The 25777-nt window shown below is 51.8% G+C and overlaps 1 protein-coding gene across 5 annotated transcripts in view; it reads right to left on the bottom strand.

The window, feature by feature from the left end:
- PLXNA2 (plexin A2) overlaps positions 1-25777 on the bottom strand; it is a 233699-nt gene that overhangs the window by 85923 nt on the left and 121999 nt on the right. The window contains exon 5 of one of the 5 annotated variants that reach the window (XM_024976078.2): positions 6-24682. The exons of the other annotated variants lie outside the window; for them this stretch is intronic. Coding sequence (XP_024831846.1) covers positions 24593-24682 — 90 coding nt within the window. The 3' untranslated portion in view covers positions 6-24592. Of the gene's footprint in view, positions 1-5; positions 24683-25777 lie in introns of those variants that run through there. 5 annotated transcript variants of the gene reach the window in all.

Raw genomic sequence — 25777 nt, 5'->3', positions numbered from 1 at the left:
CCGAGAGGGAAAAGACAGCAGGTTAGATCAGGGAGTGATGCCTCCGGACGCTGTGTGCAGACTCAGTTACACCTAACCACTGTAGCTCAAATGGGAAAGAATCTGCCTGCGATGCAGGAGACCAGAGTTCCATCCCTGGGTCGGGAAGATCCTTTGGAGCAGGGATAGGCTGCCCACTCCAGTATTCTTGCCTGGAGACTTCCATGGACAGAGGAGCTTGGTGGGCTACAGTTCATGGGGTCTCAAAGAGTCGGACACGATTGAGTGACTAACACACACACGCGCGTGTGCACACTTGCACTGCCACCACCCCTAGAGAGGAGACAACAGGTCTGAATCGGTCCTTCGGCGTTCTCATCTGTTTCCCCTGCGTGAGGCAGGCACAGCTAACGGCTCCCAGGCTTCTGGCCTTCCCCAGGGGTGGAAGCAAGCCCTCCAGCCTCTCTCTGCCTGCACTAAAGTCCTCGGGAGGGCTGGGCCTGCTCTGGGAAGACGCTGGAAATGGTTAAGTCTGCTGAAAGGCTATTGAGTGCCACCAACTAGCCTCTGAAGAGCTTTCAGCTGGGCTCGGGCTGAGACATCCTGCCTGCAAAGAAAACACTGATAAATAAAAAGAGAGAGAAGGAGAAACTTTCCCTATCAAATAGTATTCACTGAGTGGCACCGTCTTTTTACCGCCAACCAGACGCACCACCTGGATCCAATTATCCCATTCTCTGATGTCTGTATTCACTTTTCTCTAGTAAATCTCCCGTCCTTTGAAAAGTCTGGCTAAATGTGAACAGAGATGAGCTGCCTGTCTGATGCCGTCTTGCTAGGGAAACGGGGAGTGTGTAGCTCAAGCCTGTGACCTCCCCCCAAGAGCAGACAGCCTTCCCTTCCTGGCTTCCAGGTGAGGCCATGCTGGGACAGAAACCAGGCCTGTGTGCTCATTACTCACCCTTACCTGCCCAGCGGGTGTTAACATTAAGGCCAGGCAAAGGGTCAGAAGATTGAAGTCTTGCATTCGGTATGTCCTAGGTATCTGTTGATGGCTGAGCCCGCAGGCAGCTGGGCTGCAAAAACATTTGCTAGGCTGGGAATGGGATCTCATGTGTCAGGGCAGAGAGGTTCCCCACCTACTGGACGTGTGAAGTCAAGCGGGAACACTACCTGTGGTCCAGCAGCCTAGTGTTCCGCCTCTGGCGGAGAGATGAAGGGTCTGATGGAGACGCCTTCACAGCATCCTCCAGAGAGGCTCGGGATGGAGTCTAACAAGGCTCACCCAGCAACCATTTATCAGATGTCACTGCGTCAAGGCTCCAGTGCTGTGTGCTAGAGAAACTGCAGTGAATCGGACACAGATCTGTCCCCCTGCAGAGCACGCAGCCCTCGGGGCTCGGTAATTACAAACTGGGACCCACTCTACATTGTGGTGAACATCCATCGCAGGCGATGGGTATATGCCCTGGGGGCCTTGGTAGATTAAAGGAGGGGCCACCCAGCACAATCTGTCTGGAAAACGGACCAGCAGCCAAGTGTGGGAGAGTCAGGGTAAGAGTGGGCTCTGCAGATGCCTGGAAGGGCCTTCCTAGCTGAGAGATTACCACGAGCAAAAGTAATCATGGCTGTTGGTGCATGCGAACTCAGTCCTGTCCGACTCTTTCGCGACCCCGTGGACTGTAGCCCGTCAGGCTCCGCTGTCCATGGACTTTTCCAGGCCAGAATACTGGAGTGGGTTGCCATTTCTTTCCTCACGGGATCTTCCGACCCAGGGATCAAACCCGAATCTCTTGTGTCTCCTGCATTGGCAGGCGGATTCTTTACCACTGCATCTCCTGGGAATCATGGCTCAGTTCAGCTTAACTCAACTGTGGCGTGCACACTGGATGCAACGAGCTGAGAGATGCGGCTGGCGTGTGTAACCAGGGGTCAGATCGTGAAAAGTTTTGGGTACCAACCCCAGAAACCTTCCTTCTCTCTATTGGGTGCCCCCCACACCGACTCATTCTCCCCACATCTTAACATTCTGAATTACAAAGCTTTTCCCTCTGAGTGACATGATCAGCTTTAAGCATTCCTGAGTTGCCTTTAATAATAAAATAAATGAAATGCAGAAAGTGTAAGTGTAAAATCTGGAAATTCAGTTTAAAAAAGCAGATATTCTAAGTGGAGGTTGGAGACAGCTGGTTTGAAATAGCTCATGCACGACAGGTGTGCGGGTTTGAGCGGACTCTCAACTCGCAGGTCCAATCGGACCTGACAGGGTGATAGCCCGGCTCTGGAGGCCAACTCGGTCACAGGCTGCATTAATGGACGTGGTGTCAGGACGGAGGTGCCCCACCCTGGGGAGTTCCCAGTTCAGGGCTGGGCAGCCTGCCCCTGGAGACGTGTAGCCCCACCAGACAGACTTCCCAGAAGGGTGGTCATGAGGGGGCGGGACCCAGCAGTGGCATCTGAAGTACAGCTTGAGAGACCTGGATGTTTCTTTAGCTCAGAGAAGGTGAATCTCAAGGGGAATACGGAAGTGGTTTGCCATGGTTTGAAGGGCAGCCCTGTGGCAGAGATGAGACCCAGGGGTGAAAAGATCCACAAAATCTCGACAGAAGAACGTCAAGGCTGTCCAATAACGCAGCAGACCGGGGTTCCAGCAGGGACGCCCATCCATGGGAGGTGTGAGCCGAGTCAAGGGGACGTGTGTCTGGGAGGCTTCAGAAGGTATACTTCTGACCCAGAGGAAGGCCGCTTGAGTCCTTCCAGCTCTGCCTTTCAGGATGCTCCTAACTCCTCCCTGAGACTGCCGAATGACGTGGACGGTTCAAAGGTAATCTCCAGCCATACCACGGGCCGCTGACAGCACCCTGCCTTAAGGAGCCCCCGCTGACCCCTGACTCGTGACCTTCGATCCCTGCCAGAAGCACCTTTCTGGCATGTGCCTGCCGGATGCTCTCCCTGTGGGTCCTTCCCCACGCCCAGGGACCCTCAGCCCTTCAGGGTATCCGTGACCCCAGTCGCCCAGGGGGGCTTCCGCTAGTGCCCTCCCCCTCCCAACCCGCCCTCGGAGGCCTGAGAGCCGCGGTCCAGTGCCCGGCTCCCTTTCCTGGGTTTCGGGCTCCGTGTGAGTGATGTCTGCATCTGGCTGGAAATTAAAACAACTGTCTGCATTGCATTCGGCCCGTCTGTCAAAACACAGCCCTGCTCTCAGCAGCTGGGCAACGGGGCCCTGAATGGGAGCAGTGTCTCCAGCAACAAAGCCCACTTTCACGCCAAGTGCCGCGGAGATAGTGAGAAGCCTGTTCTTCTCCAAACACGAAACCAACTGCACAACTATTTTCCTGTTTCCTGGGCCCTCCTGGTGGGAATTTTTTTTTTTTTTTTTTAATACACAGAGTTGAAGAGCAAAGTAAAACAGGAAACTTTTATGGGAGTGGGGGTCCTAAAACTTGAATTTATTCTCTTCTCGGAGATCTGACAGCCACATACAAACCGGAGGAGAGAAACGTCACGGGGGACTGGAGGGAGGCACTCAGAGTCAGGTGTTTCCACGGGTGCTCTGTCTTCCCTATAAACATGTGCTTCCATATTCATTCATCAAGTCGAAGGCATTGATCACATTGTACAGAAAGGCCAGTGCAGGGCACTTTAGGGCAATAAAATCAACAGCAGCATTAAAACACAGCCTTCACCTTCAAGTTGCAAGCAGACTAGCAATAAAAACAAGAAAAGTGATGTGTGTTCTAAGAGAGGTATTGAAAGAGGGCTGAGGGAATTTGGAGCAAAGAAAAAACTACTTCTACATCTATGCCATCCAACACATGGGCCCGTGTGGCTACCAGCACATGGAAGGGGCTAGTTGGAATTGAGACACGCTCTAACGACAACTGGATGTAGATGACAGAGCATGAAAAACCAGGATGGAAAATAGCACATTAATAATTCTTATTGACAAGTGTTGAGAAAATTTAGGGTTAAATAAAAACTTAACTAATGATTTCAGCTGCCTCTTCTTACTCTTTAAAATATGGTTGTTAGAAAACTTAAAATGACACACGCCGCTAGGTTCCTGGAGTTTTGTTCTCGTGGGGGGAGCGTGGCTCTAGATGGGTGTCCCAAGGAGGCTTTGTGAGGGATGTGGCCTGGGTCTGGGTCTTCAAGGGTTAATAGTATTTACACAGATGAAGAGCGTCCCGGGTGGAAGGAACCACATGAGCAAACAGGAAAGCAGAGCTTGAGGGTAAAGAGTGATGAGTGTATAGAAATCTGGAGAACAGGTCTGGGTTGACTTGGGAAGGACAGAGAAGTCCACACAGCTGGAATACACAATGTAAGCTCTCCAGTCCATCACTTCTTGGCCAGAAGAGTGTCCTCCATGAAGAAGCATCCTGGATCCTCAAACCAACACCCTTGGCGTGACCTGTGAGCTTCAGAGACATCAAAATCCAGAGTCCAACTGAGTCAGAAATTCTGGCATGAGGCAGGGCCTGAGAAATGGTTCCAACAAGCTCTCCAGCTAATTTTTTTTTATGAGAACCACTGGTAAACGTGACCTCACGTCCTGGGAAATCTTTTTAAATGTCAGGCTCTGCCCAGGGCCATGAAGAAATAGAATCAAACTCTGCCTTGGGGCTGCAGAAGGAATCAGATTGCTTCTCAGGGAGGAGAGCTGGAGGCTGGTCTGGGGACTGCTCCACGGCCCAGGGAGTTACTGATTCCACTATCTCTGAGTCTGTGGTGGACCTTGGGTCAGGGGCCACTCAGCTGGCACCAGGCAGGCGACAGGTGGGCACTTGCGCCGGGGCCTGGGGGAGGATGGGCTGGGGATGCACTCTGTCTCAGGGAAGCTCTAGAAGGAAAGGCAGCTAGTCCTGGAGAGCATCCACCGCGTCAGGCGGGGCTTTGTCAGGGCTGACTCAGAGTCTAATGGGACACTCGATGACACTTTAATTAGTGTGTGTTTATTATGATTGTGCTTTCATTATGCTGGAGGCCCCCCCGCCCCCCAGCCTGAGTGCGGGGATCCGGGTGGTTGGGAGGGCACACGGGTGTGGCAGTGAGGACAACCCTCCCCTGCCGCCTCCACCACCTTCTCCCCTGCACCCACCCACCGCTCACTTGGCATTCATCTCCACTTGATCTTAGGCCTCGTAATTACGCCTCTAATGAATGTAACTGCCCTATTAAGTCATTTACTTAAGAAACACTCTTCATTAAAGGTGACTCATCCTGTGTTCCTGGCTTCTCCAGCTCCGGGGCCCCAGTCTCCAGGGCCTCCCCCTTGGCCTGAGTCCCAGGGGCTAATGTAACGCGGGTGAGGCTCAGCAGGGCGCAGAGTTTGGAGTGGTCCCTGCTCCCCACCCGCCCCCCTGCTGGCCCACGGGGTGAGGGGTCTAGCTCAACAAGGGCTGTGACAGCTTTGGGGACAAGCCACCAAGGGAAGGGCTAGAAGCCGCCTCCTTCCTGAAGGTCTCAAAGGACACGGCACACCTGCAGGGCTAGAACCGTCCAGGAAGGCCCCGGAGACCTCTGTGACCCTGGTGGTTACCATCAGCCTGGAGACTTTCTCCGTCAGGTGCCAAGCCGTCCCTCTTCAGAGAAGAGCTCCCCAATAGCAGAGCGAGGGACAGCAGGCCTCAGCAGGGAAGCCTGGGGAGAGAGAATCAAGCCCACATCTCTGCCACCCTGTGTGGACACCGAGAAGGAGCTACCGGGTTCTGAGAATCCAGGGGGTGTCTATGGGAGAGACACCTGAGTTAGAAGGAGACCAATGTAGAGAATTCTGACCGTGGGCTGGGCCTGGGTCCCCCGTGACCCTTCAGTATTTACAGAGCATTTATACTGTGGGCTTCCTTGGTGGCTCAGAAGGTAAAGAATCTGCCTGCAATGTGGGAAACCCGAGTTTGATCCCTGGGTTGGGAAGATCCCCTGGAGAAGGCCATGGCAACCCACTCCAGTAACCTACCTGGAGAATCCCAAGGACAGGGGAGCCTGGTGGGTGGGGTCGTAAAGAGCTGGACACGACTAAGCAGCACACACACGAAGCCCTCCACTGGGCTCCCCAGGAGGCACTAGTGGCAAAGAGCCTGCCTGCCAAAGTAGGAGACATGAGAGACCGGGGCTCGAGCCCTGGGTGGGGAAGATCCCCCGGAGGAGGGCATGGCAACCCACTCCAGTGTTCTTGCCTGGAGAATCCCCATGGACAGAGGAGACTCTCGAGCTAGAGTCCACAGGACCGCAAAGAGTCGGACTCAACTTAGCATGCAAGCTCTCCATGAGGCATCAGGCCACATTCTCTGCTCTCTGGAGCCCATGGTTTGGTTGAGGACAGAACCAAGGAAACTGGATCATCTTAACATGGTAGAACAGACGCACGACGGAGGGACATCTGGGACATCAAGCAAGGGGCAGCTGTGGCTCAGAGGACAAAGTGCAGAGGCTGGCCTCGGGGGCCTTCCACGTGGGCAGTCTGCTCCAGAGGGGGCAGGAGCCCTTGGCAATCGGGTAAGAGAGAGACAGAGAGAGGGAGGAATAAGGGAAAGCCGCTCCCCAGGCTGCAGGGGCCCTGAGGACTGAGTGTTTCACCCCCTGCTTCCCCGGAACCTGCACCCCCGCCCCCGCCAGATGTCCCCACCTGTCCCCACACATGTCCCCTGCCTCCTGACTCAAGGAGGGAAACAGCGGCCTTCTCGGTGGCTGAGAGCCAGGTGGCGGGGCTGGGAGGGCACACACACAGCCTGCGTGGAAGCATGCAGTTGGCCTGAGCCACAGCCTCAGGGTCCCCGGGGCCCCGGGGCCAAGCGCACAGCAGCTGAGGCACAGCTGGCTCCCAGAGCCGCCCTCCTGTCTTTTGTCCCTTCTCTTGATGGGCCCTCCCCACCAGCCCACCCTCTCTTCCCTTGGAGTCTCTAGGGTCTCAGACCTCCTTTCTGCTCTTTTTCCCAAACCAGATACGTTTTTTCAAGAAGCAACCTGATGCTCATCTGTGGTCACAGGCCGAGGGCAGGCTGAAGGGAGGCCCTGCCAGGGCTGGTATGCAGGCTGGGCTCCGTGGCGCCATCACAGCCAGGCCGGGAGAGGGTGTGGGCATGCTCTGCGCGCTTATCTCATTCGCTGTGCTCAGCTCCTGCAGGCAGAGAGGCTGCGGATTGTTATGTAGTGGGAGATCCATTTGCTTCACCAGGAAATAGAGGCACCCAAGGTGGCTCAGATGGTAAAGAATCTGCCTTCACCGTGGTGGGAGACCCAGGTTCGTTCCCTGGATTGGAAGGATCCCCTGGAGAAGGAAATGGCAACCCACTCCAGTATGCTTCCCCGGAGAATTCCATGGACAGAGCCTGGCAGGTTACAGTCCACGGGGTTGCAAAGAATTGGATATGACTGAGTGATAGTACACACAAAGGGTTGGCTGAAACCCTGGGGCCCGTCTCAGGGAGTGGAGAAGGTCAGCTGGAGGGGAGGGGGTCCTCCGTGGCCGTAGTGGTGACATGCCATAAGGGATCTTTTGGAGAAAAAGAGGGACAGGAGGTGCAGGGGTCAGTCCGGAGGCTGAGGTCAGAGGGGGATTCAAGAGGTGGGAAGCAACCAGAGGGCAGGCTGGGCTTCCATCTTTTTGACTCCACTGATCTTAGGACTGGCCGGCACCTGGCAGTTGTTACCGGCTGGCAGGGGTGGGCGGGAGGAGTCTCTCTTCACAGGCTTAGCCAAATCTTGTCAGCCCCATGGGGAACAGGTACAGCTGGCCTGACAGCTTAGGGCTCTGCCTTCCCTGTACGCCCGATGGGGCCAGAGTTCAGCATTCTCACAGGAAGAGAAACATGGGCTGACGGTTAGGGAGGCCTCGTCCAGCCCCCAGCCCTCAGGCATCCAAGCCAAAGCTGACCCTTCAGGGACAGGCCAGCCTCCCCAGGCTCCAAACACACCTCGTATAATAAATAGCCCTTTGGCTCAGCAAGACTTCATGGAATAATACCCTTGTTTGCTCTCCCATGCTTTACAGGCAAAGAGCTGATTGTCGACCAGATGTCTGAAGCGGCATTTTAACCTTGTTCTCCTTTGCTAGGTGTGGTTGGGGGCAGCCGTGAGACCCCCTCTTTGGATCTGAGGGGGACTGAGGCCTCCGCTGAGGGCGCCCCAGGCCCATGCCACCTTCCTCTGAGCAGGCAGTTGGCTGAGCCTTGTCCAACGAAGGGGATGAGGCGGCCGTTCATCTGCGCCTGCTGCACTCCGTCCTCTGTCCCCTCGCCTGATCCTCACACCAGCCTCCCAGGTGAGGGAAGAGACCCACCTTGCTTGTTAGGAAACTGCTGCTGCTGCTAAGTCGCGTCAGTCGTGTGACCCGTGGACGGCAGCCCACCAGGCTCCTCCGTCCCTGGGATTCTCCAGGCAAGAACACTGGAGTGGGTTTGCCTGAGTCTTGGGTTCAATCACCTGCCCTAGTTGTCGCCTGCAGGTGGTGGAAACGGAACTGGAGCCTGGGTGTGCCCGACTGCCAGGATGGGGTTGTGAGGGGAGCGCGGCGGCAGCAGGCAGGGAAGGCCCCTCGCCTGGGGCTGCCCCGAGGGCTGGCCGTCAGGATCAGCTTTCTTCCTTCTGGACACGGGGGCCGGCCCCTGTACTGACGCTTGCCCTCCGACCACTGCTGGCTGACGGGGAGTCAGCTGGTGGATCTGGAGCCAGACGATACAAGGGCTGATGTGAGAGGGTGAGGCGGGGGGAAGGCTGATGGGGCTGAGGATGCCCTGCGGGATGTCTTAAAAGCCTGCCAGGACCAGAGCAGTGGAAACCACTCTGAATGGGTCCCACACCCTCTACCCTGAGCCACAAGCCCTCAGCCAGCCCCGCCTGGAGGTCGAGGTGGCAGGGGCTTCCTGTCCTGGCCTTGCTAGTCATTTGCAGTGAGACCTCGGCAAAGCGGCTTAACCTCTTTAAGCCTCCCTCATTTTTAAAACGGAGCCCACCATACCCATCTCACTTCATCCTGCCTGCTCATCAGGGAGCAGAGCCCTTCTGAGCTCCTATTTTCAGCTCCGGCCTTTCCAACAAATCAACTTCCCAGTAATTAACGTGAAGAAGTCATTATTGTTTGTTCCCAGGGTTAGGTCCAGTTCTTTAAAAACCAATAGTGATGTGTGAGAGCCCTTTAAATCCTCATAAAGTAAACGCCAATCCAGCCCCCTGACCATCCTCTGAGCTGCGAAAGTCACGTGACCAATAGCATCAAGAAGGAGGCGTGAACCTCCCAGGAAGCCAGCTGGAGTTCCTGGACCCTGTGATCGCCACCAAAGCAACATGCAACCTTCTGACCAGAAGCTGACCCTGGGGCTGTCTCCCAAGAACTCCTGACTATCTGGACACCCGAGGGCGGAGTGAAGCTCAAAGAGAAAAATCTATTTTTAATGACTTGGGGGAGAAGAGTGGAGTGGCTGAGTAGTTCGGAGTAATTAAAGCTATCTATCATTCTGAGAATGGGAGCCAAAGTTCGTCGAACTTTTCAATGATATATATTTTTTTCCCCTTCTCATTCATAAAACCCAGCAGAGGGTCATGTGGGAGTCAAAGGGGAAAGGATGATGGGGAAAGCAATTTCTGGCCCCAAACAGTGGAATTCATGCTATCGATGAACACTTGGGTAATGATGGCCCCTCTTGAATCCTTTTGGTAGAGACCCTATTTACTTTGTCCTGGTTAAGAAGTGGGGCTTTGAAGGAGACAGTCCTCAGTTTCAAATCCAGCTGCTATGGTGATCAATGAATAAAGGGTCCTCATTGACCTCCTCGTGCCTCAGTTTCCTCCTCTGTAACATGCTGACAATAATGATATTAACTTCACAAGGTTGTTCGGAGGTTTGAGTGACATTTGTACACGGAGAGCCTTGCACACAGTTGGTGCTTAATAGTGGTAGTTACTGTGCTGTCTCTCGGTGCAGACCCACTGAAGGTGGCAGGGTTTGCAAGGGAAGCTGCAGGCTCTGCACTGCGTGTGGGGTGATCTATAGCGACCACCTCGCCTCTCTGCGCTGGGACTGCTGATCCATCATCTGGGGAGAATTACATCTGTACAGTCCCTCAAACTCTTCTCCTTATTCGTGACACAGTCCCTGCTGGAGGCTGAAGAACACAGGACCCTGACCTCGGCTGAAAAAAGTCAAACCAGGCTTAGTCTCCTAAGAAGGTGGAACTTGGGCGAAGGAAGGACAGAGGGAGGAAAGTGAGTGGGCGAAGCAGAAACATCCAACACCACACCAAACTTTGTCAGACAGGACTCCTGTGCCAGACACACTAAGAAGGTACAAGGAGGGCCCTTTCTCGTTCTGTTTTGCGGAAGGATCTACAAAGCAGCAGAGATGCTGATACTATGTTGTCTCCATGACAACCGTGGATTTATTCAGTGCGGGAAAGCAGGTGGGGTAGGAAATAGGGGATGAGAGGATTTGGGAAATAGGGCCTAAGAAATAGCTAAAACAGATCTCTCACCTGGAAACCAGATGGCTGGGATTAGAGAGGGCCCACAAAGCTCCCCACAAGGCCAACATCAACTCGTCATCAACCCCAGAGGGGAGAGTGATGATGGCAGGGGATGGAGTGATGAAGCAAGGATGCCCTTCACCAGCCCATTCCCATTCATTCATTCACACTCCTGTGGGTCCAGGCTTTTCCACAGGCCCCTGGATGCAGAGGGCCCAGGGGCAGCCTTGCCACATGGAGCCTGATTCATCCGAGAGTGGGACATCTGCCCAGCGCAACCTGGTTTCTGGGCCGCACCCCTTCAACTTCTGGCTCTCCCACCTTCCCATAACCTGGAGAGCAAGACAGGAGGGCGTGGCCCTCCTGTTAATCCTGAGTTCTCTTTGAAGGGTCTCCCGCCCATAAGCTCTAAAAGGTGAGGTTTGGGAAACACATGTACACCCATGGCTGATTCATGACAATGTATGCCAAAACCCACTACAGTATTGTAAAGTAATTAGCCTCCAATTACAATAAATAAATTAAAAAAAAATAAAAGGTGAGGTTTGGGGAGGGAATCATCACGGCAGTGAAGAGGCTGCTCAGACACCTGGGGTAAGAACACCTTTGCTGCTGCCTGGGTAGGAGGTGGGGCTCCTTCAGTGTTGTCTGAGAAGGGGACTCAGGGACTCCTCTGAGACGGCAAGTGGGCCTTCAGGACACCCCTACTCCCCAAGGGGTTCACACCAAGCCCCGTTTAGCAGAGTTGCTGGCACTGCCTCCCGACCAAGCTCCAGTTTCTGCTTCCTGGTGCCCAACGGCACTTCTGCCTCGGGTGCTGGCATGAAGGGTTACTGAGACAAGCTGGTGGGGTCTCGGGACCTCAATACCTTCCCTGGAATACACTTCCTGGATAGTGAAGGGCCCCCGTGTTCAAGTTCCCAGGTCATCCTGATATAGGGAACGCAGTCCTCCCAGACAGTAGAAGCTGGACTCAGCTCTGGGTAAGCCAAACCTAGGCCCCTTGTCAGCCCACCCCCAGCAGCAGCTGTGCACACAAGAAAGGAACAGAGCTGTCTCAGCTCTGCCCACAGGTGCTGGGTCGGAGACGGCCCCCCTCGCTGCCTGAGCTGCCACACAACTCTGAGCAGACCGGAAGCCACTGCGAAACAGAACTCTGATCTGCAGCAGACCCAGGGAGTGGTCTTTCCCGTCATCTCTCAACGCACCTTTCTAACTATCTGACACGACGACATCTTGTCCTCCCTGACACATTTGATGTGAAAACACTGATTTTTCTTCGAATGCTGAGTGACTAGCTCCCCTAGAAAGGACACAGAAGTTTCTTGTGATTCACAGCTTTCTAGGACAAGTTAGTAGGTAGTGGATAAGTGTGCAAGCACACGTGTGCACATGTGTGTAAGAGACAGAAGTGCAGGATACAACTGTATGTTACAAAAGTCTCCTCACTTATATTAAGATTTTTAACGTGCTTGATTTTAACGTGCATACTGAAGTATGCCTGTGTGCGTGCTAAGTCGCTTCAGTCATTCCCGACTCTCTGAACCCCATGGACTGTAGCCCGCCAGGCTCCTTTGTCCACGGGATTCTCCAGGCAAGAAACAGATCAGATCAGATCAGATCAGTCGCTCAGTCGTGTCCAACTCTTTGCGACCCCATGAATCGCAGCCCTCCCTAAGGGGATCTTCTTGACCCAGGGATCAAACCGGCATCTCTTATGTCTCCTGCATTGGCAAGTGAGTTCTTTACTACTGAGCCGCCTGGGAAGCCCCGCTTTCAGTATGCTGCTGCTGCTACGTCACTTCAGTCATGTCCGACTCTGTGTGACCCCATAGACGGCAGCCCACCAGGCTCCCTTGTCCCTGGGATTCTCCAGGCAAGAACACTGGAGTGGGGTGCCATTTCCTTCTCCAATGCATGAAAGTGAAAAGTGAAAGTGAAGTTGCTCCGTCGTGTCCGACTCCTAGCGATCCCATGGACTGCAGCCCACCAGGCTCCTCCATTCATGGGATTTTCCAGGCAAGAGTACTGGAGTGGGGTGCCATTGCCTTCTCCAGCTTTCAGTATCAGATCAGAACAGATCAGTCACTCAGTCATGTCCGACTCTTTGCCACCCCATGAATCTCAGCACACCAGGCCTCCCTGTCCATCACCAACTCCCAGAGTTCACTCAGACTCACGTCCATTGAGTCAGCGATGCCATCCAGCCATCTCATCCTCTGTCGTCCCCTTCTCCTCCTGCCCCCAATCCCTCCCAGCATCAGAGTCTTTTCCAATGAGTCAACTCTTTGCATGAGGTGGCCAAAGTACTGGAGTTTCAGCTTTAGCATCATTCCTTCCAAAGAAATCCCAGGGCTGATCTCCTTCAGAATGCACTGGTTGGATCTCCTTGCAGTCCAAGGGACTCTCAAGAGTCTTCTCCAACACCACAGTTCAAAAGCATCAATTCTTTGGCGCTCAGCCTTCTTCACAGTCCAACTCTCACATCCATACATGACCACAGGAAAACCATAGCCTTGACTAGACGAACCTTTGTTGGCAAAGTAATGTCTCTGCTTTTGAATATGCTATCTAGGTTGGTCATAACTTTCCTTCCAAGAAGTAAGCATCTTTTAATTTCATGGTTGCAGTCACCATCTGTAGTGATTTTGGAGCCCAGAAAAATAAAGTCTGACAGTTTCCACTCTTTCCCCATCTATTTCCCATGAAGTGGTGGGACCGGATGCCATGATCTTCGTTTTCTGAATGTTGAGCTTTAAGCCAACGTTTTCACTCTCCACTTTCACTTTCATCAAGAGGCTTTTGAGTTCCTCTTCATTTTCTGCCATAAGGGTGGTGTCATCTGCATATCTGAGTATAGAGCTCGCTTATTCATTCATGCACTCATTCATTTCCCTGGACGAGGGCATAGCAACCCACTCCAGTATTCTTGGCTGGAGGATTCCATGGAGGGAAGAGCTGGCGGGCTCCAGTCCATGGGGTCGCAAAGAGTCGGACACGAATGAGCGACTAACACACACTCCATCACTTAAGCTTGACAAGGTGGTGTAAGGCTGAATCCCATGCCTGGGTGCTGCTTTGGGAAGCTGTAGAGACGGGCCAAGTGGATAAAGACCATCCCCGCTGGTGGAGAAGCCAGAACGGGAAAGATGAGAGGTTCAACGGGGAGTGGCCCTTCGGGCTGAAGGGCCAGTAAGGCATGATCCGGGCGGGAGGCCCGGCGAACTGGGTGATATCTTCGGAGGCAGGAGTGGCGGAAGGACACCGTGCGAGGAGAGAGAATCAGGGGCAGAAAACAGCCACGCGAAGGTGCAGGGAGAAGCCGAGGGCCGTGCGTGTCCTAGGGTGAGCCGGCCCGCCGGAAAGGCGACGCAGGGCCGAGGCTTGGCGGGCCAGGGCGGCGGAGGCGGAAGAGGAGGGAGAAGCGCGGAGCTTTGCGTGTCCGCTCTCATGAGCGAGTCAGGTCCGTCCCTGCCCGGGCGTTCTGCGGCCTCGCCCTTCGGGGCCCATCCTCACGGCAGGACAGGCGGAGGGCCATCCGTCTCCCTTCTCCGCCTCCCACACTGCATGTGTTCTGCACTCCCTCGGCTCTCCTCCTCAAAAAGGCGTAGTGCTTGAGGGCATGGGGCCTACAGTCAAGCCGCCTGGTCCAGACCCCTGCCCCTTTGCTTCTCAGCCAATGTGAACCTCCTTTGTGGCTTCCCTGGTGGCTCAGAGGTTAAAGCATCTGCCTGCCATGCGGGAGACCCGGGTTCGATCCCTGGGTCTGGAATATCCCCTGGAGAAGGAAATGGCAGCCCACTCCAGTATTCTTGCCTGGAGAATCCCATGGACGGAGGAGCCCGGTATCCTACAGTCCACGGGGTCACAAAGAGTTGGATATGACTGAGCGACTTCACAAAATAGTGATAGCTATAGCACATACCTGTGTAGGATTTCTCTCTGCAGATGGGGAAGAAACTGAGGCACAGAGAGGCTTAGCGAATCTGTTGATAGTCACACAGTCACAGTGGGCTTCCCTGGTGGCTCAGACGGAAAGCATCTGCCTGCAATGTGGGAGACCCGGGTTCGATCCCTGGGTTGAGAAGATCCCCTGAAGGAGGAAATGGCAACCTGCTCCAGTACTGTTGCCTGGAAAATCCCATGGACAGAGGAGCCTGGCTCCTCATGTCGCAGAGTCGGACATGACTGAGCTGCTAACACCCCGTTAAGTAAGTTGTAGTCAGTAAGTCGTAGACCTGGGATTCAAATCTTGGCAGGTTGGCTGCAGAACCTCCCCCTAAACTGCCTCTCAGGCATAAAGGGTGACATGGGTTGGAAAACACTTAGCCCAGTGCTTGGGATACAGCTGTTAGTTATTATTAATACATGAAGGGCCAGCTATATATTCTGTGTAGGCATGGAGTTCAAAGATGAGTAGACTTTGGGTCCTGATCCTGAAGCACTCATAGTGTTGTCAGGAAGACACGTGGGGTGCCAAATCATCACGGAACCGCACTATTACTGGGATGTGGCAAAAGTATGAGAGCAAAGTGGAAGGGAAAATCAGGGAAGGATTCTCAGAGGCAGTGTTCTGTAACCATGGCCTTGGCTAAAATACAAACAAAAATCAATACCTTCCCCTTGCTCAAAAAATAAAAATTCAAAAACAACAAGAAAAAAAAGCTTCTTGGAGGAAGTTTATAATCCAAACATCCCAGCCCAGTGTTTGAGCATTTTAACCTCTGCTCCCCATCCGAGCTCACATCGCCATTCCAGACTCTTCTGTCAGCGTGAATCCCACGCCTGGCAGGCAGGCCTCCTCTCCTGCTCTGCATGGTTTTGCCTCCTTAACTTGCTTTGTGCACACGTTCCTGCTAATCAGAATGTCTTTCTCTCCTGAGCACGCAAATCCCTGCTCCACGAACCCTCTTCCACTGACCTCTGTGACCCCTCTCTCTGAGCTTAGAATCCGATCCCCTGCCCAACTGGCAGGACTCTGAACATATTTTTTAAACCCTTCTGAGGTCTCTATCTTTTTAGGTTATTCACAGGGCTCTACTTTCTATTTCTTCATATGAGATATCCCTGTATGTTCCAACTCCAGTTTCTTACATAAAATAGGTCTATAAATACCTGCTGAGAAGCTAATCACACTTACCGGGTGATCCAGGTTTTATTTTAAGCTCCTTAAGTAAATGTACTAAGAACTATGCAAAGACGCTGTAGGTGTGGCTGAGGCTCCTGGCATTCTGCTGGGATCCATTAGGTAATGCGAAGGCTTTTTTTTTTTTTTTTAATAGAGTTAATGTTTATAACCCAGCAGAGGTGCATGGTGTCATGGAAAGGACACGACTATTAGTGTTAGAAGCACTTGGCTCAGCCGCAGCATACGTTCAGCTGTGCTGGGTGAGCCACTTAACCTCTCTGAGCTTCAGTTTCCACACTTGTAAATATTGGTGGATGTCAGAATGAAAGCATCCACCAAGGCGCTGAGATATGACTGCTGCCTACTAAAGAAGGATGGCCGGCTGTCAGGCAAGATTTCAGAGTAGGTTCTTAAGATCCAAGCACATGAATCTTCTACCCTTTACTCTGCATCCCCTGACCCACATTAATGCAGTGTGGTCGAAGAAGAATGACGGGAGGATTTTGTGAGATATTCGGAAGAAGGCCCTGGGATGCTGTAACCCAGCCACCCTTCACTGTGGGTTAGTTGCTCAGTTGTGTCCAACTCTGTGATCCCATGGAATGAAGCCCACCAGGCTCCTCTGTCCATGGGGATTCTCCAGGCAAGAACACTGGAGTGGGTTGCCATGCCCTTCTCCAGAGGATCTTCCCAACCCAGGGGTCGGACCCTAGTCTTCCACATTGCAGGCAGATTCTTTACCATTTGAGCCACCAGGGAGGCACATTCATTATGACCTCTTAGCAAGCTTGAGATGCATCCTCAGGACTGTAGGAGTCAGAGTGGACAGGAAGAGCTGGGAAGCAGGAAATCCAGAGAGTAGGGTGGCGAGCTCTTGGGAGACACAGGGAAGCAGGACTTTGGGAGGCCACTGAGCTCCCTGGTGACAGTGACAGGCTAAGGGTGTGCAAGGGGTCAGTAACAACAGCCTAAGTGGGGGGAGACAAGTGACAGAAAGAGAGGAAATGTGTCTCCCCACCTCTGCAAGTGGGGAGCATGCAGCAGACCCAGGGGTTGGGGGGAGAAAGATCTGGGCATCAGTGAAGTCCAGAGTTTTACTTCTAGTCTGGAACCAGGCATTATACTCCTGGCTGGAGACTGTGTTTGAGACATGAAGGACTTTTTATTATCCAAGAATGAGATGATGAGCTAAGCAGTCTGCCCCAGGCAGAGGTGAAGGGATGGTGGGAGAAAAAAATAAAGCTGTGATTTGGTTCTCCAACATACCGGTTGAGTGTGAGAATGCTAACAACAGCTGTTCCTAACTCTCTTGTCATGAGGGTCACATGAAGTGAGAGCCGGAGCAGTGCATTGTTCAGGATTGAGTTTACCGCACAAATGCAGGGGAGTTTATTGGTCTTATTTCTGGGGATAGACTGATAACTTATTGATGACATGATTTTTTTTTAAAGGAAACGTTGCACGTCGACTCTCGGATGACTCAGCAGACCATTCTTTCTGAAATTCTGGTGTCCTTGCAGTTAGTGAACAGGTGTGAGGTCTCTTTTTCAAACTCGAGTGCCTCACGGGTCAAAAGGATTTATGAACAGCCACGATGGGAAGGAAGCCTGTCAACCCACTTGCCTTCGTCCTCCTGGAGATGCAAGTGTGATCATTAAATAAAGACATCCCAAGCTGGTCTAAGTTAGGAGACAAGGATGTGGTGAGGAACTGGCTTCTGGCTACACGCCCTCTCAGCCCAGCCAGGCTGGAGCCATCAGTGCAGACTCTGCAACCTTGCCTCACCTGGAGGCTGGTGCAGGGGATGGTCCACATCTTTCCCTTCCTCACTTCTTTCTGTTCCTGGCCTCCTTCGATGGTGGCCTCAAATGTAACCAATGACACGGAGACTCTGAGCATAGAAAGGGGTGGAGGGGGAGGTGGGGAGATGGAAGACAGACAAAAGATTCTTTATTAAAAAAACAGGTCCTTAAGAAATTAATTAGACCAAATAATCACCGAGTTGTCTGAGTCTCTATTTTACTTGGTGCATGCCGGGTCTGGTGGAAAAAAAAAGGGGGGATTTTAAATAATTTTGGAGTTATAACTGATGTAATTAGGCGCTCAGTGAACACTTAGCATCGAGCTGTGCTTATTAAAATTACTGTTTTAATCAGAACATTGGCGGAGAATCATTAATAATACAATGGCTTGATTCCCTGGAACTCTAATTAGACCTGGACTTTTAAGCACCTGAGCGTAATCTGGCTCCGTCTGGATACGCACGACGGGCGATGCATTATCATCTCGGGGCATGCGGGGTGGAGCATCAATACAGCTATTTCATGACTGTCTGAATGCTTTATTTCAGAGTGTGAGAGCACGCTGAGGGGGTACCAATGCTGAAAGATGGAGACGGAAGTGGAGGGGGTCAGCCAGGGGCCCGGGGTTTGAGGTCCCCAGGAAGAAAGGCAGAGAGGTACTTCTCCCACTGCTGCAGGCTGGACATGCCTCATACACTGTCCTGAAGAGGCACCACATCACAGAGCCAGGTAAAGGCCATTTCCTGGCATGCTCTGTCTCCACGATGGCCTGTCCCTCATTCAAACCAGACGTGCATCTGGAGGGGTACAGCTTTAGTCCCTGCCAAGCCACCGCACATCACAGTGCTAAGCAATGGTTCATAATGCACGGGTGTGCACTCATTTGTGTCCAGCTCTTTGCGACCCCATGGACTGTAGCCCACCGGCCTCCTCTGTCCATGGAATTTTCCAGGGAAGCATACTGGAGCAGGTTGCCATTTGCTACTCCAGTGGCTCTTCCTGACCCAGGGATCAAACCTACATTTCTTACATCTCCTGCATTGGCAGGCAGTTTCTTTAACACTGTGCCACATGGAAAGCCTCAACTGATGGTTTGCTAAGTGATAATCAAAAGTTAATCTGGTGCAGGACTGGGGCCACTTCTTCATTTTCCTGTCCAGCATTTTGTGTCACCCTGGAGAGAGATCAGAAGATGGGCTGAATTTCTCCAGAACCTTCTAACCCTTAGGAACCAGAGAAGGAAGGAGGCTGAGTGGATGGGTTCTGTCCCCTGAGACACTCAGCTGAGCTGGCATTTCAGGAGAGGGATCCATCAAGGCTTCGCAAGCAGAGCGTTGGTTTTGCTACCCCTTCAGCTGGCGGCTCAGCAGATCAGCAACACTGACTTGGCCCGGAGTGGGGCCGAATCTTTGGATAGATGTCACAGGGGTGGCGGAAAGCAAAGGGTGGGCATGCTGTCCACCCTCCTAGAGCTTGCTAATTATGTTGAAGGACATAACAAAGATGTGAAAAGAAGACTTAGGACACTTAAAAGGCAGATACGGAGAAGTGAAAATTAAGCTGGAGTCAGACAAGAGCTATGTGGAGTTAAGCAGTGATCCAAGTGTGATGGGAGGGGTCCAGGCCTTCTGCAGGAGGGCTGCGGGGGCCTGGCTTCATCTGCTGAGGGCCAAGGAGGCAGCCTCTCTGCGTCCCCATCAAGCATGCCTCTGGCTGCAACTAGAGGCCTTGAGACAACAGGTTTGAGCCCTCTGAGGCTCCCTTTCCTGGCCACCTCTAGCCAGTACAGCTCTTTTGTGCAATTTGGAAAAGGTGACCCCTCTAGGTGCATGGTTTGTTAAGATGAGTAAGGACTTGGTTTTGGCTCCCCTTGGCCTTCAGCCAAAGAACTGGCGCTTTTGAACTATGGTGTTGGAGAAGACTCTTGAGAGTCCCTTGGACTGCAAGGAGATCAGATCAGTCCATCCTAAAGGAAGTGAACCCTGAAGCTGAAACTCCAGTACTTTGGCCAGCAGATGTGAAGAACTGACTCATTGGAAAAGACCTTGAGGCTGGGAAAGATTGAAGGTGGGAGGAGAAGGGGACGACAGAGGATGAGATGGTTGGATGCCATCACCGACTTGATGGACGTGAGTTTGAGCAAGCTTCGGGAGTTGCTGATGGACAGGGAAGCCTGGCATGCTGCGGTCCGTGGGGTCGCAAAGAGTTGGACACGACTGAGCGACTGGACTGAACTGGCCCTCAGCTTGCTGTACACAATCTGAACCATCACATCCACCGGCCCTGATGCCCACAGGGCGCGTGCGTGCTACGTGCTTCAGTCGTGTCCGACCTTTTGCGACCCTACAGACTGCAGCCCAGCAGGCTCCTCTGTCCATGGGATTCTCCAGGCAAGAACACTGGAGTAGGTTGCCATGGCTTCCTCCAGGGGATCTTCCAACCTGGCAATGGAACCTGCATCTCTTATGTCTCCTGCATTGGCAAGTGGGTTCTTTACTATTAGTGCCACCTGGAAAGCCCAAACAGGGCATCTCTAGTGAAACAGAAGGGGAAATGTATAGTGTGGCTTGACCAGGTTTTACCCAGATGACCCACAGACAGAATAGTTTTGGATTCTAAACACTATCTCTTCTAAATTCTCTGGGGGGGCAGTCCAGAGAAGGTGAGAGTCAAGAGTGGGTTGAGGAGAAGAGAAGGCTCCATGGAGGTGGGCGGCGGTTCGCGGAGGGGGTGGGTGAAGTGTCCTGGGCAGACACCAACAGACAGAATGAGCTTTCGGGTGTGCTCTGGGGACAGCAAAGGACAGGATAAAGCACGTCCCTTTTGAGTGTCTTTTCTTTCCGATTCCTCAAGAGCAGCCATTTTGCATATGAATTAAACACAGTAAAACAGCTCCAGGCCTCCCTCAAGGAAGATTAGTCCAAAGCAAGAATCTTTCTATGAACCAGCAACGCAGGGAGGAAGGGCGATCTCCATCCCTGGGACCTCTAAGCAAGAATTCAAGGTCCCTGATGAGCGCAAGGCTGGTCTCAAGACCCCTTCCAACTCCAAGCATGTCTTAGGGGAGGGAGCCTGGGAGGCTGTCATGGGAGAGGGGGGAGCAATCCCTGTGCTTTGGAAATAAACGGCTAGGCCTTAATTCAAGAATCTGGGTGCTTCTGAAAATAAAAAGGATACAGTGGATGATAGCCTCCCGACACACATACACATCCTCACTCTACACACACATACTCTTCAGTACAGACACTCATGAACACAAACACACATTCATACCCTTCACTCACACTCCACACCAGCACACGGACAGCACACACACTTCACACGTCCTCCCATCACATGCACACACACACATTCACGTCACACACACTCGTGACACACAGATGTCCCCATCACGCCTGTCACCCCCGCCCCAGCGCCTGCACACAACTGCGAGAAGAAAAGGGTCATCTGGAGCTGCCTCCCTCCGGCTTGTTGTGAAGAAGGATCAGGGCGCTCAGAGATTAAACAGAGCAGTTAAAAGTGACAAACAGACTTCTAAAAAGGACTAGGCTCTTAATGAAAACCATAATGAATGGAATGAATGGAGGGCCACACAGATATCACCCATAAGTGGCCATAAATATCGGGCCAACAGATGAGATCGTGGATACTGCAGTTTTGAAGCCCATCAAATGGCTGCTATTAGAATTCATCAATAAATAACCCAGTCCAGACTCATATTCAAGGTCCTCTCATGCTCTGGAGAATTGACGCTGAGGCCAGAGAGACCTGGCTTTCAAATTCTCATTTTGCCCCTTGACTAGCTTTGGTTATGCTGCTCGCTAGAGTCTCAGTTTCTTCATCTATGAAGTGTGGATGATTATCCCCTTAATGGGGATGTTATGCAGATTAGATGAAGTTCTAGGCAGCAATAATAATTTATCAATATAGTGAACGATGAATGTTCATGGTTATCTCTTGTCCCCTCCCCTTTCAGCTTCCTGGGGTCAAGGAAAGCCTGCTGGCTGGTGGGAGCATAGGGAGAGAAGGAAAAAGAGGGGAAACAGAAGGGAAAGTTAGAGCGGAGACCAAGGCAGGAGACGGGCAGGGTGGAGAAGGGAAGGAAGAGAGAGAGAAGGACAGCCAGACCCCCTGGAGGCCCCCCGCCAGCATCACCCACGGCGGGCAGCCATGCCTTCTCGGGTGAGGGTGCCCGAGGACCGGTTGTGGAGCAGCCGCCAATTATGGCCCACCCTTCCCATGAGTTCTCTTTAAGTCACAGCTTTATTGAGATATAATTCACATACTGTAATATTTACGCACGTAAAGGGTACAACTCAGTGGTTTTCAGGGTATTCAGAGTTTCGTGTCCATAACCACGACCAATTTTAGGGCATTTCCCTCACCTTTCAAAAGAAAGCCTGTACCCACTGGCAGTCACTCTCCATTTTGCCCGCCCCTGCACCTCTCCAGCCCCAGGGAAGCACCAGTCAGCTCTCTGTCTCTATGGATTTGCCATTCTGGACATTTTACATCAATGAAGCAAGCAACAGGAGGGTTTCTGTGGCTGGCTTTTTTTTTTTACTTAGTATTGTGTTTTCAAGGTTTGTTCCTGTTGTAGCTCCGTCCATGGGATTTTCCAGGCAAGAGTACAGGAGTGGGGTGCCACTGCCTTCTCCAGTAGCGTGTGTTAGTAACTTCCTAAATTTCTTCCGTCAAGGCCAAGTAGGTGGAAGAGCAGAGCTTCACACACACACAGAAGCCAGTGTCATGATGGAAACTGTCCAACTGTCACCCCAAGAAATCTCACTGGATCAAGACTAGTTAGTAGTTACAGACTTAGAGGTGAGTCTATTTTTACCACCGAGGAATCACAGTGCAGAAAGGATACATTCTTCTGAGTGTGTATTTTTTTTTGCACACATTATACCCTTTATACAAAGAAAGGAAAACAAAAGAGGATCCAAATGTAAGAGTCTCCTGTCTGCGGTTTTATGATTTAGATTTAATGTTAAGAGGCAAATGAGCGTCTCTTGGTATTCTGCCCATATGTCTCTCTCTTACCTCTTAAAAGTGACAATTCCCAGCTCTATTTTTACAGTGTAAAAGAATGACTCTCCTCTAATGGTTATCTGTCATTGTTTATGTTTCAAGTAATTTTAGATGTTCAGACTGTAGCCTTAGGATGCAGGGAAGAGACACCTTTGGGCCAAAGGCCCCCCTGAAGGAGGAGGGGCTTATACACTGGACCGAAATGACAAAGCTATTCATTGGACTCGGGAAACGTCAATCACCTTTGTTCTATAAAGGATGTGAGATGTGTCCCTGAGGGGCAGGTTCTGAGAGATACAGGGTATCTATTCTGTCCACCTGGCTCCAGGGTGAAAATATTTAAAGACTAAATTGTTGGTGAAGCTTCAGTCTCTGTCCTGATGCCCACCATTATGTCATGGCCACTAGATGTTAGTCTAGGGCTACAGACTGGTTCCAAATAGGAAAAGGAGTACATCAAGGCTGTATATTGTCACCCTGCTTATTTAACGTATATGCAGAGTCCATCATGAGAAACGCTGGACTGGGAGAAGCACAAGCTGGAATCAAGATTGCTGGGAGAAATATCAATAACCTCAGATATGCAGATGACATCACCCTTATGGCAGAAAGTGAAGAGGAACTAAAAAGCGTCTTGATAAAAGTGAAAGAGGAGAGTGAAAAAGTTGGCTTAAAGCTCAACATTCAGAAAACTAAGATCATGGCATCTGGTCCCATCACTTCATGGCAAATAGATGGGGAAACAGTGGAAACAGTGGCAGACTTTATTTTTGGGGGCTCTAAAATCACTGCAGATGGTGATTGTAGCCATGAAATTAAAAGACGCTTACTCCTTGGAAGGAAAGTTATGACCAACCTAGATAGTATATTGAAAAGTAGAGATATTACTTTGCCAACAAAGGTCTGTCTAGTCAAGGCTATGGTTTTTCCAGTGGTCATGTATGGATGTGAGAGTTGGACTGTGAAGAGGGCTGAGCGCCAAAGAATTGATGCTTTTGAACTGTGGTGTTGGAGAAGACTCTTGAGGGTCCCTTGGACTGCAAGGAGATCCAACCAGTCCATCCTAAAGGAGATCATCCCTGGGTGTTCATTGGAAGGACTGACGCTGAAGCTGAAACTCCGATACTTTGGCCACCTCATGCGAAGAGTTGACTCATTGGAAAAGACTCTGATGCTTGGAGGGATTGGGGGCAGGAGGAGAAGGGGACGACAGAGGATGAGATGGCTGGATGGCATCACTGACTTGACAGACATGAGTTTGGGTGAACTCCGGTGATGGTCAGGGAGGCCTGGTGTGCTGCGATTCATGGGGTCGCAAAGAGTCGGGCACGACTGAGTGACTGAACTGAACTGAACTGAACTGAACAGGTTAAAAAAAAAAATTGAGTTTAATGCAAAATAGAACCAGGTATACCATGGACTAATATCTATGCTTCAGGAAAACCCACCAAAAGAGGGTTATGTGACGCCTTCTTGCTTTCCTAGAAATTGATTTAGCTTGAGCTCCAGGAAGAGGAAATTGTCCACAGCCAGGCTAAGACTGAGGCACAGACTACAGTGGCCTCAGTTGCCAGACACGGGGGTTGTGGTTGCGGCCACAGGCGGAAGCAGGGAAGAACTCTGAAATGAGGCGTGACTGTGAAGCCCAGGTACGACAGCTGGTGACTTCCTATCTGGGCTTTTCGGTGACCCGTATCCCCGGGGACCTCAGGGGAGACCCGTGTGTCACAGAATCCAACTCATGTTTAGAACTACATCCATCAGAAAACAGCAATCACGACACCAAAGAGTCTGTTGTATAAGGCCCTATCTCGGGAAATAAAACGATACAGTGCTGCTGCTCTAAAAAGGTCAAGCGTTGTTTATTAACCATGCTCAAAGAATCTCATTAAATCTGGGGGAAGGAGAACAGTACTGACTAATATCATACATGTGACATGGTTTGCGTGGCGGTGGGGACCGCGCTGGGGCCAGATCCGCAGTCTAGATTTCCTGCAGCTGCTACTTGGAAACCCTGGGCTTGGCGGGCTGCTGTCCCATGCCCAGCACCTCTCTTCACTCCATGCAGCTGCAGGGAGGCACTGGTCACATTTACGCAGCCCTGGAGCTCCTTCTTGTCCTGGAATTTACTCCTCAGCCCATTCTTGGCAAACAGGTGAGCCCAGGTGAGGGAGATAGGAGTCCAGAGAAAGTCAGGGGACTAGACTTTTCTCTATTAATCTGGGCATGCTCCAATTTGCACTAAGAGCGTACATTTTCATGTTGGGTTCTGGAGGCCCCAACTGCAAGAGTATTAGATAAAATAAAATTAATTATTGTAATCCTCTGTGATCACATTCAAACCCAATATTCTCAGCTTGGCACACAGCATAGGTTTGTCTGCCCGCTTCCCTCCGTGCTTTCCTATTAAAACTATTTTCTCAAACACTGATTGAGTTCTGGCTGTATTATAGGCACTGGGAGGGTGTGGGGTACTTCGGACCTGTATCAGGCCCCGAGTAGCTTAGATCCTAATGAGGGAGGCACCAAATAGATATTCCCTCCAGGTATGTAGCTTTTACCATAAAGGTAGACAAACTCAGAGAGCTAAATTCATTCTGCCTGGGGTCAACTGGGAGCGTCTTGAGTTCTGATGGGGGCGTGAAGGTCAAGGCCTCAAGAAGGTGGCAGCAAGCAGATACTCTCGTCTTTCTACAAGTTCAAAATACCTGCCTGGATCTTTCATCCCTATTCTGCGTCCCCTCCTTCTAGGGAGGCTGTTCATGAAAGAGACAACTCCTTGAGAAGAGATGGCTAGAGGTTGAAGGAAGGCCCATGGCTCTGGGTAATTGCTGGGTGGGCCTGAGACAGTGCGTGTGGTCAGACAGCAGGATGCCAGCTTAGCCCGACTTCCTGCAGAAATCCGCTGGGCCTTGGCAGACAGTCTTGACATGGAGCCATGGTGTGGTTCCTTCTGGCTTCTCCCTGAGCTGAGGCTTTCCCTGTGGTTCTGGAGATGGGATCAGTCATAAAATATGGGCCCTTCCTTTTCTTGGAGAAATCAGACTCCCCGCCCACCAGTCTTCAGTGGTCACTAGTTGATGAACTGCCCAGCACGGCCAGGGCCCATCTAGAACGTTCAAGAGCTTTTTCAAAGGCTCCTGCTTGCTGTGTGCCAGGCACTGTGTTCAGCGCTGTGCCTGCATCACCTTATTTCACCCTGCCGCATCTGATAAAGTAGAGTGTATCCTTACAGACAATTTATCTAAGAGGAAACGGAAGGCTTGATAAGATGGGGTCGTCGGATGAGGGTCAATATAGCAAGGGGTGGGGTCAGGATTCCAGATGTGCTTAACATGGAGTCTGCCTTGCCCCCACACAGCTCAGTCTTTCAACCC

Source organism: Bos taurus, chromosome 16 (genome assembly GCF_002263795.3).
Source record: "Bos taurus isolate L1 Dominette 01449 registration number 42190680 breed Hereford chromosome 16, ARS-UCD2.0, whole genome shotgun sequence".
In the NCBI taxonomy this organism is placed as follows: Eukaryota; Metazoa; Chordata; class Mammalia; order Artiodactyla; family Bovidae; genus Bos; species Bos taurus.
The sequence above is the reverse complement of the archived record's forward strand: the minus strand, read 5'-3'. Positions and strand labels throughout refer to the sequence as shown.